The sequence below is a fragment of the Notolepis coatsorum genome, assembly GCF_963971535.1.
Source record: "Notolepis coatsorum genome assembly, chromosome: 2".
NCBI classification, from domain to species: domain Eukaryota; kingdom Metazoa; phylum Chordata; class Actinopteri; order Aulopiformes; family Paralepididae; genus Notolepis; species Notolepis coatsorum.
In genome coordinates, this window is record NC_140166.1 from 167551587 (window position 1) to 167563454 (window position 11868).

The following is an 11868-nucleotide window of genomic DNA, read 5'->3' on the forward strand; positions in this document are numbered from 1 at the left end:
TTCAGTAAAATGAAATTGGTGTACAATGAGTGTTTTCCAGTGAGGACCTTGTAAAAATTATAGCAGGCTACAAAAGGTACAAGAGGGGATGATGTTGTTGGTGTATGTAAATGGGTGCTTACCAATACAGATCTGGGCTATATCCCAATTTAACTCAACAATATAATAAGGTATTGTGTCAAAGATGCCTTTAATATAAAATACCCAAAACACAGACTAATTTAGCTATCTCAAACCCGCCCTCTTTTCTTGATCCTCCAATCACAACTGTTGCTTCGAAGTTGTGGACTGGACTAGGACCTGGCCAGGGGGTTGGAGGGGTGGACTGGAATAGGGCCTGGTCAGGGGGTTGGACTGGAATAGGACCTGGTCATGGGCTTGGAAGGGTGGACTGGAATAGGACCTGGTCAAGGGCTTGGAAGGGTGGACTGGAATAGGACCTGGTCAAGGGGTTGGCGGGGTGGACTGGAATAGGACCTGGTCATGGGCTTGGAGGAGTGGACTAGGCACCGTGGGAAGGGAGTGAGGTCTCAAGACAGCCAACAGACAGAGTCTTGGATGTGGTACAATCACAAACACTGCTCCAATACAGGAAACAGATAATGGCTATATAAGTCTCCCCCAGATTGAGAAACACAGTATACACATTCTGTCTGCACTCAGGAACTGGTCTGTTCTCTATGGAATTAATTAATCACAATAGAGGCCTTGCACGGAATGGTTGTGGTTCTCTTCCCTCCAGGATGGCTGCCTGTACCCACTGGTAACCACTTTCAAAAGAAAAAGCCTAATTTCTGTGCAGTGGTAGAGTAGGTAGAACACTGGACAAGCATGCAATTAATGTTCTACTGTGACTTATTTACAAGATCCAGTAATAAGACACCAAGTGATTCTCTTTTTGTTGATATATTTCTCATATATCAACACATAGCAACCGTTTGTTTTGCACATAGCAACCATTGTAGGGATGCACATGAACATTTTGGCAGATAGCGAAAACAGACATTAACATTTCTGTTATGGGCAATAGCCCATATTACCAATGTTGATATGATCTGTATTAATAAAACAAATTTCTACGATAATCAAATGTTGTACATACATACTGAAATAATGTTAGCCCACAATCCTGTGCTGTGTCATTGTCACATGAAAGTACAGTAACGTTACCCAAACAAACTCTGCATAGCCAAAACAATTGAAGAAAAGAAAAAAACACACAACAGCAGCTAGACAGAGAAATAATCATCATTGTTCATCGGGCCAGTTTTGCTCATTGGACTGATACAGTCACAGATATAACAGATATATCCCTAAATCATTGTCTCTTCCACGTACAAAACAATGGTTGCTATGTTACAGGCAGCCATGCCTGGAAAAGAGAGAACCACATCAACATTCTGTGCAAGGCCTCTATTGTAAGGAGATGGGGGCTCGGGGGATGGTGTAGACATAACACCACACAAGTCCAGAAGGTCACTAATAAATATGTCACAATGTCACCCTATTATACTATACTATCACACAGTACTGAATACTGAAGTCTACTTGACGATTAGAATGCAGTGGTTGGATCTGTCCCACGTATAGTAGTGGGATAAACAGAGACTGGTTAAATAACCCCCTCTTTCACCCATTAGTCATCACATTATACTACAACATTTTGGACAGTGAAATAATTATTCAAATCCTACAAACACAGGCAGAGGTCCTCTATAGACCACGCATTCTGATATTTGGGATAGTTTTTAATATTAGGTTATCAGAGATATTAGTAAGGGTGTGGTAGATTGAGAGTACCGAGGTGTCATGCAGCCAAACTACAGAGCACACCGAGGAAGGATGACAACAGGTGGAGAGAGATGCCCCAGAGAGACCTCCCTCCTCCTCGTCTTCTGTCATCCCCCTCGCCCCTGCTGGGAGGTAGTAGAAAAACAGCAGGGCATCAAAAGAAGAGGGAGGGGGAGAGAGGAGACAGGGATAAGCAGACAGAGGGAGAGAAGGTTGAGGAGAGGAGACAGGAGCAGAGAGAAGGGGGAGGTAGAGGAGAGGAGAGAAGGGGGAGGGAGAGGAGAGAAGGTCAAGGAGAGGAGAAAATAGGAGAAAGGAGCAGAGAGAAGGGGGAGGGGAGAGAGGAGAGAAGGTCGAGGTAGAGGAGAGGAGGAGGGGGATGGAGAGGATAGGAGGGGGAGGGAGAGGCGAGAAGGTCAAGGAGAGAAAATAGGAGAAAGGAGCAGAGAGAAGGTCGAGGTAGAGGAGAGAAGGGGAGGGAGAGGAGAAGGTCAAGGAAAGGAGAAAAGAGGAGAAAGGAGCAGAGAGAAGGGGGAGGGAGAGGAGAGAAGGTCGAGGAGAGAAGAGAAAGGAGCTGAGAGAAGGTCGAGAAGAGAAGAGAAAGGAGCAGAGAGAAGGAGGAAGAGGAGAAAGGGATAAGCAGACAGAGGGAGAGAAGGTTGAGGAGAGGAGACAGGAGCAGAGAGAAGGGGGAGGTAGAGGAGGAGAGAAGGGGGAGGGAGAGGAGGTCAAGGAGAGGAGAAAATAGGAGAAAGGAGCAGAGAGAAGGGGGAGGGAGGGAGAGAGGAGAGAAGGTCGAGGTAGAGGAGAGAAGGGGGATAGAGAGGAGAGGAGGGGGAGGGAGAGGATAGGAGAGGGAGGGAGGGGCGAGAAGGTCAAGGAGAGAAAATAGGAGAAAGGAGCAGAGAGAAGGTCGAGGTAGAGGAGAGAAGAGAGAGGGAGAGGAGAGGTCAAGGAAAGGAGAAAAGAGGAGAAAGGAGCAGAGAGAAGGGGGAGGGAGAGGAGAGGAGAGAAGGTCAAGGAGAGAAGAGGAGAAATGAGCTGAGAGAAGGTCGAGAAGAGAAGAGAAAGGAGCAGAGAGAAGGGAGAGGTACAGAGGACAATGGGAGATGGAGATGATTGAGAGCAGACAAAGAAGACTAGTGATACGGATACAGTAGGCAGGGACAGTGACCTCACCAGAGGCCTAGTGCCAGGGTCTCAGGTCCCTAGGTTGGATACCCATTACCCATGGTGGCCAGATTTGGTAGAAAAACAAATATTTGTATATATATATATATTAGTGCTGACAGGCGATTAAAAGAATTAATCTAATTAATTACAGGATTTGTAATTAATTAATCGAATTTTAATCGCATAACCATTTTAGGCCTGATATTTTATATTCTATAATCATATTTCAAATAGCATGTGTCCGGATGGCAGAATTCAGTACTGTATCTACAAAACTGTTTAATCATCTTCCATTTATTCATTTGCTTAGATTTTTCAGGTCTGGTCAATTTTAGCATGGTGTTATTCAGTCAAAAATAAAAATAAAAATAATTTAATTGATATTCTCATTTGGTTCATTACAATTTACTCAAGCCTAGTAACAGACACAGTATTTCTGACACTGGGAATACATTCCCTGAGATCCATAGATGTCCCTAGAATCAGATACCAAGAACATGCAAATGGACCATTTAAAAAAAAAGTTTGTAAATGTTTATTCTACGTTATTATGGAATGATTGATTAAAAAAAAATTACAAAAAAATGTAAATGAAGTTTGTTAATTTTCATAACGTGATAATTTGCTGTGTAATTCATTAATCTAATTAACGCGAAAACGGACAGCCCTAATTATATATTTTAAAATTGTGTTAAGAAAGTCAGCAGTATGAAAATATCAATGAATGAACCATTCTGAATAACTGGCCGGCCAGTATAACATTTATATAAAAACATTTTTTTTTTAAAGAACAGGCATATACAATCAGTAAGAACAACAACAAATCATAAATAGCATTACATTAAAATATATTTTACTCCAATAAACAAAAATATATTTGTCACAGGTTTGCGTATCTCTTCTGTGCAGACAGGATATGAAAAATGTGCATGAGATGAACCAAAAAATAAAACACCCAGGCCGGAATCCACAGAGCCTTTGCACGCTTTTTCCGAAGCAAAGCCGGCGCATCTCGCTCTCAAATGAATGAAATTAGGTTGCTCATGCGTAAACATAGGCTTTGCGTCCGTGCAATTGGCGTATATTTAAATGAGGTAACATGGGCGGAAAATCTCCCCTTTCTATGTAAATGAGCCTCTAAACAGGTGATCATGGCAGCAGTAATTGTAGCAGAGAGGCATGACCGTGAAAGATATGATCGAATATCTCGAAGGACAATATCAAATCATGCGCATGCAGCGATACCATGCAACAACCAGGAAGGGGGTTGGGAATTGGCATAACGACTAACAGTGGGATGGGAGAAAAAATATCGGAAAAAAGGAGGGGAAAAAAAGATAATAAAAAAAAATAAAAAAACATCGTTATAAAACGTTGTGGGCCTTGGGGTTATGCTTGCTCGTATATAAACAGAATCTAACTTGTTCGAGAAATATAAAGCCGAGTGCCATAGCCTTCACAACGCGTGATTTAGAAATAAGGCTATAGCACTGACATTTCAAATGATTGGTTCTGAGATGATGATCAATACAGTAAACATTTATTTCTGATATAGGTTCTGATCAGCAGTAATGCAATGTCATGATTATTATTATTCTGAAGTTATTATTATTAAATTAGAAATGAATTAATAAGAACTCCTCTCCTTCACCTAATTATGAAATCAGATATAGGCCAGGGCTTTACAACTTAATAAAGAGATTGAATATATATTAAATGGGATATAAACAAAATTAAATATAGCTAAATAGAATATAGTACAATTATACACATGTAATTGGAATAGACATTACAAACATATGCAATGAAGATATGCGACCAAAACACAGCTTCTATTCAGATTCAGATTCCTTTATTAAGCCATATGTGTAACCATTGGTAATTGTCACAGCGATACAGTGTATATGCATTTCCCATACATTTTCTTTTCACATAACAAGACACAGGACAAAGACAGTGCAGTGCAGGATCTATCATTTGAATAAGTGTATATATATATAAAGTGTAAAGTGCAGTGCAGAGTTCCAGGTCAGTCCCAGTGAAGGATTCTTGCCAATGTCATTGATATTATTGTGTCCATTATCCTAACTAAACATAAAATACAACTTGCTCCCCCAAAATATTCGGTAATTAAAATATCTTCACTGGTACAGTGCCTAAATTCTGTATAAATATTCTGCAATATGGACAGGTCTGCTCAAAATATTTTATTTGTGATGACAAACAAATGCAATGATGAAATAAACACAATAAAACACATTTGGCCTCTGGCCAGCCTCCCCTGACGATGCATCTGGTGCAGGCCTCTCACTCCTGACCACATTGGCCTCCTCCAGCGCAGCGGCGAGCCTGCCCATTACCCCCACCATCGCGCTAAGGCTGGCCTGCATAGCGCTATGGTTGGCCTGCATCTCCGCCCTCAGGCCGGTGATGTTGGCCTGCATCTCCGCCCTCAGGCCGGTGATGTTGGCCTGCATCTCCGCCCTCAGGCTGGTGATGTTCTCGTTCAGACTTGCCATTAAGGTGACCAGCTGGACTTGGGCGGAGGTCTGCCTACTCTGTGCATCGTAGAGGAGTTGGTCGATGACCTCACAGTTGCCAGGCACAGAGGAGGGTGGAGGCACAGAGGTGGGTGGTTGGAGGTGGGATGGCCCTGGGGGCCCCATCACCATCGGCTGATCTAGAAAGTCGTGGCACATTTATATCAGACAAACTAACCCCAGTTTAAAAGTCAAATGAAACGTGTTGCTCATACAAGACATTTTGTTGTGGAAATGGTAGGCTAATAGTGATAATAAATAATGGTAATAGTAACACGATAATAAAAATAAGAAATACCTTCACAGTCCTGAAGGCACTCGCTTAGGTCTATTCCTCCCTCTATCCCAGTGACCTGTTCGGTCACAAGCGTCTGCTCCACGGTCTGCTCGTAGCTGTTTAGCGGCTCCTCTTGGGAAGGACCTCCGCCTGTTCCTCTTGCCTGGGAGGCATTGAACGAGACCTTCGCCTTGGTCCTCCTTTTCTGATCGCTCCACCTCCGTTGGCAATCCAAACCGCTACGTCTGGATATCCCAACGGCGCTCACAGCCTGGGATATGAGATGCCAAATCTGTTTCCTGGCTGCAGGTGTCGTGTTCTTGCCATTAAGTTGGGCAAGATGTGTTTGGACCTCTTCCGTCAGGACCTCCAACTCGCGATCCGAGAATCGTACTTTACGCTTATTTCTATCTTCTGCCATTGTAAGAAAGAGGACATGCATATGGTTGCATGCAGTATTTATATACTGTAGATTTGGAGTCATGCCAGGGCTGTACAGTGCGAGATACATATTGTATACGTGCTACAGCAACATCGGACTGTGCGATAAATGGATTTACTTAAGTAGGTTCATATCGATACTTATTTTGAAAATCCTGTGGCAAGTCTCATTTCCGCAGAAGCGCAGCTCCAGCCATAATATCTATGGCTCCGGCAGCTAGCAACGTTCATATCGATACTCTTATTTAGAAAATCCCGTGGAGTCGACTCGTATCCGCTCGGCTCTACAGCACAGCGCGCAGTAGCGTCTGGAACGCGGACATTGCAACAGAGCAAGGCTAGTGTGCCTATTTCGCGATCCAAAACAAATCCCTGCCGTTTTATTCCGCAACGGGTCAAATGCATCTAACATGCTTTGTAATCCTCACCATTCCTTTATGACCACGTCGTGTTAAAGACCAAAATTAACGTTACGTTAGCGTAAGCTAACAACAAGCTGTTCAGAGCCATATAGAGAGAACAGCAGACGGGCAGAGTAAGGACTGGGAAGGAGGGGGGGGGGGGGGGCAGGCATTCTCCCTTCTTTGTGTGTGTGTGTGCGTTTGGAAAGATCAGATGAAGTGAGAGTATATTATATTGATAGTCAATGTACTGAGGGTGGACAGATAATGTTGATATTTAAACATAAAAAATACAATACATAATAAATGTATTCATGATCATCATGCAACATAAAACAATTGCAGAAACGGTTTGGGAGAGGAAGGGGTTTTAGGTTGCGTCTTGTGAGTTCCAAAAAAATATACCGTACTTAAAGTTTAAAGCTCAATATATCAAAACGTGGCACTTTACAGTGAACAGGAGATCTATTTACAATAGATTGTTTTTCCTTTAAAAGTCTGGAAGAGGTCAAAAATAAAAATGTCAAATGATATTTCCGTTGCCTTTTTTGAGTTGATCTAACGTCACAGTGACCAAGTGCGTCCACATTTTTATAGGATTCTATCACATTTTCATAACAATACAGAATATTACTTACCCTGCGCCGTTTTCATTGGGGTTTCTTACAAATTAACGATGTTTTGTTTGTCCTTTATATGCGGATAACATTCAAATCTTAAATTGTACCATTATGTTTCCCTTTAGACAACAAACGTAATGCTAATGACGCACTTTTGTTAAGATAATTAGTTTACCATTCGCGGCCAATGTACTGAGGTCGCATTAATAGTTTACCGCTGTTCAGATCAGTGACCTGTGACCTGTGCTAACGCTCTTGGGAAATGTATTGTTGTAGTTTTCAACATTTTCACCTTTTAATTTTAAACCAATGCTGCAATCTACTGACAACAGAAAGTGTTGTGTAGCGTCACCTTGAGAGGCACTTCCGTAAACACCGTCGCCCAAAAGACATTCTAGAGATTCCCACTTTTTACTGGGAATGGGGCGTGGCCGTATTTGGTCCCAGACAATAAGAGTGGCTGCGATTGGTCTACGTTCCGTTAAATGTTACTGATTGTGTCCATACACCCAACACCAAATCCCATAATTCCTTACAGTAACGTGTCTGGCTGTGTGACGTCAACTTGTCAGCATGAAAATGACAGCCAAACATGGCACTGCAACTAAATAACACAAATACAATAGGCACATTTGTGACTGTTACAAATATAACACGTTTTATATTTGTGCTACAAGATTTTGGCCTGTGCTACAAAACTATCAACCTATGTAGCACCAGTGCTATGTGCAAAAAAAGTTAACGTACAGCCCTGCATGCGCTCGTTACCGTTATCAGGGACAATTGCGTCACCTTTCAATCAATCAATAAATCACCTGCTCCGTGAGGCAACAGCGCTGTATCAAATCAGGAGCAATCAGAAAGGTGTAGTTTTCACATAATGAATTTGCTTTGGTCGTTTTCGGTGCGACATTATATACGGACAGACATTAACAGACTGCATTAAATCAAATATGAACTAATGCGCACAATATAATAGTGATGACTTCCTTTTATGAAATCAAATATAGGCCAGGGCTGGACAACTGTTAATAATTAAAGTGGTTCAGAGATCTGTTGGTAACTATAGCGCATATATAAAGAGGCGTCATTGCCAGCTTCACATGTGCAGGTGATCATGGCAGAAGTGGTCATTGCCAGACGAAGGCATCGTAATGCCGCCAGGCGTATTCCCCGTGAAAGGATATATCGAGTTGTTCGATTTCACCGACAGCGAAGTCATCAGGAGATACAGGTTGCCCCCTCAAGCAATCCTCGATCTGCTTGATGAAATCAAGGACGACATCGAGCCAGCCACCCAGAGATCACATGCGGTACCTGGGATCGTGAAACTGCTGGCAACACTGCAGGTTCTGGCGTCTGGCTCCTTTCAGACACCCATTGCAGGTGGCTCTGGAATAGCCCAGTCATCCATCAGTAGGGCGATGTGGGACGTTATTCCAGCCATTCTGCGCAGAGCGGCGGGGTACATTACATTTCCCCGAGCCAGACGCGACATTGAGGAGACAAAGCGGGGTTTCTTTGACACTGCTGGGTTCCCCAATGTCATGGGCGCGATTGACTGCACGCATATTGCACTTGTACCACCCGGCGAAAAGGAGCATGTTTTTGGGAATAGGAAACATACCTATTCCGTAAATGTGCAGGTGGTGTGTAACGCCAGTAATGTGATTACGGACGTAGTTGCAAAGTTCCCTGGGTCGGTACACGACAGCTACATCCTTCGGAACAGCGGTCTATTCCAAACCATGCAAGCCATATATGGCAATACATGGTTACTGGGTAAGAAAGTATTTTTCAGAAAACGTTTGTGCTGTAATATTCATTGCAGATGTATGGGGGGGAAAGTATGCGTTTTGTATCACAGGTGATGGCGGATACCAACTTCTGCCATGGCTCATGACTCCAGTGCGTAATCCTGCCAACGTTGGAGAGGCAGCGTATAACCGGGCTCACATCCGAATGCGCGGTGTGATCGAGCGCACATTTGGCTTACTAAAGATGCGCTTTAGATGCCTTGATCGAACAGGTGGGGCCATGCTTTACAGTCCCCCAAGGGTGTGCCAGATCGTCGTGGTGTGCTGCATCCTGCACAATATTCTCACGAGAGCCGGAGTGCCGATTGATGTTGATCTGCCGATGGATGTCGACCTGCATCCCGGGGAGAACGGGGATGAAGACCCCGACCGGCAGGAGCCACCTGCTGCCCACCTGCCTCATGGGCAAGCAGTTGAGGGCAGAAATGTCAGGCAAAACCTAGTCAAGCATTACTTCACCTGATGGGCTTTCACCCCCACCCCATCCACCACTGGCTCCCCATAAAGATTAGGGGTTAAAGGCCAAGTTGAAGAGGTGGGTTTCAACTTGGCCTTTAACCCCTAATTTCCCACTGTTTAAGTTGTGTCAGGCTGTTATCTCTTCCCATAAGCGACCTTAGGTTCTATGAAAGGCGCTATATAAAACGAAGCTATTATTAAATGAAGAATAACTCCTCTCCACTAGAATATAACCTAACTATGAAATAAAATATAGGCCAGGGCTTTACAACTTAATAAAGAGATTGAATACAATTAAATGGGATATAAACGGAATATAGCCCAATATGATTATAATATTATTTCATTGTATATGGTATACATTTAATTTAGTTCCTATCCCATTTAATATATATTCTTTATTAAGTTGTAAAGCCCTGGCCTATATCTGATTTCATAATTAGATTATAGTGAAGGAGACAAGTTCTTATTAATTAATTATTAATTCATTTTTTATTTAATAATAATAATAATAATAACTTCAGAATAATAATAATCATGACATTGCATTACTGCTGATGAGCACCTATATCAGAAATAAATGTTTACTGTATTGATCATCATCTCAGAAACAAGCATTTGAAATGTTGCGAAGGCTATTGGCACTCGGCTTTATATTTCTCGAACAAGTTAGATACTGTTCATAACTCATAAGATCTATTTTCTTTAGTATTCCGTTCATTTTGTATTGTATTTCGTTTACTTCGTAATGTATAGAGGAGTGCAAAAGAATATAATCTTTATTGCCATTGTTGGTCCAACGAAATTGAGTTTAGAGCATCACCACATACAAACACTGAATATAGCATGTATAAATAATAATAACATCAATAATATAATGTCAATGTCCCAAGTGCAATAGTGCTAGTGCAAATGAATAGTATGACAGTCCAGTTGAGTTAATGGATGGAGTGATTTCTTCATTTCTAATTTATTTTCTTTTTTTGGACAGCGCGCTACATTTCGACACACGTTTCTGCCAAGAGCGCTGTCAGGGGGGCAGAGCGCAGAGTGCGGACTGCTCGCGAGCTACAAATATTGGGCGTGTCTGCGCTGGTATCTCATCGAGCAATGTGCTTTCGTGGATATCTTGCAGACGCAGAGCATTCTCCGCGAATGCAATTTGCTTCGCGCAATCCATTCTCTGTGGATTCCGCCCCCAATGTGTCAAAAACAAAATACAGCGGTTCATATTTTTTCCAAGTATTTAGTTTGCCAGTGTATGGTAAAAGGAAACGGTATGAAGAACCCTATTGCTACAAAAGGTGTCCAGGTGCAAATAGCTTTCCTTCTTTAATTGGAGGGGGGGTGGAGGGATGAAGTGCTCTTTGAAAAACAAAAGAGGTAGGTGAAGGTAGAGAGCCGAGGAGGAGCAGCTAACCTGATTCAGAGTCACTGCTATCGGAAGTGCTAGAATCACTGCCGCTGCCGGAGCTGGCTGAGGAGCTGCTGGTGCTCTCGCTGAGTCGGGACACCACGGGTTCCCCTGTTAACATGCAGAGAAGAGAACATGGTCACGCCTAGACGCCTCACTTGGGGGCATAGAGGTAATGAAAGTCCCAATTCTTACCAGATGTCTTTTTCTTTTTAGCCGAGCTCTGCTCCTCGCCGCCGGTGTCCTGGCGAGATCTACCGGCATCGATAGATTTCCCAGTCCGCGTCTCTCCTTTGGGATTCACTGGCTTTTTCTCTGCGAGAGAGCGGAGGAAGGCAAAGCAACATCACAGACCATACTTTGAGATCAGTTTATTTTAAGAGGGTAGAAATAGGGATGCAGCAATCCAACTGTTTCAGTCCTGATACCTGGGCTTTGGGTACTGATCCGATCCATTACTTTTAATGAACAGTATAGACTAATGTTGGGGAAAATGTGTATATGAAGTGAACTAGTTTAATATGGGTCAACTAAGCAGTACTGAAAGACGGTCTGGCTGATGTTCTTAAAACAACTTGGAGATAGGCAGATAGACATTTCAGTACATCACGTCGTGTGCTTTTAATCTTGTACATCATATCGTGTGCTTTAATCTTGTACATCATATCTTGTCCTTTTCTCTCTTTCATACACACACATATACACACACACATCTCACTAATCTTTTCTCTCTTTCATACACACACATATACACACACACATCTCACTAATCTTTTCTCTCTTTCATACACACACATATACACACACACATCTCACTAATCTTGACTCTCTCTTTCATACACACACATATACACACACACATCTCACTAATCTTGACTCTCTCTTTCACACACATACATATACACACACACATCTCACTCAATCGCATCTCTCTT

The 11868-nt window shown here is 42.7% G+C and overlaps 1 protein-coding gene across 1 annotated transcript in view; it reads right to left on the minus strand.

Annotated features, from left to right (window-relative positions):
* brdt (bromodomain, testis-specific) overlaps positions 1 to 11868 on the minus strand; it is an 84802-nt gene that overhangs the window by 37350 nt on the left and 35584 nt on the right. Inside the window, exons 11-12 of the mRNA XM_084308388.1 lie at positions 11129 to 11248; positions 10940 to 11044 (exon numbers count right to left, since the gene is read on the minus strand). Of these exons, the coding sequence (XP_084164514.1) occupies positions 10940 to 11044; positions 11129 to 11248 (225 nt within the window). The remainder of the gene's footprint in view (positions 1 to 10939; positions 11045 to 11128; positions 11249 to 11868) is intronic.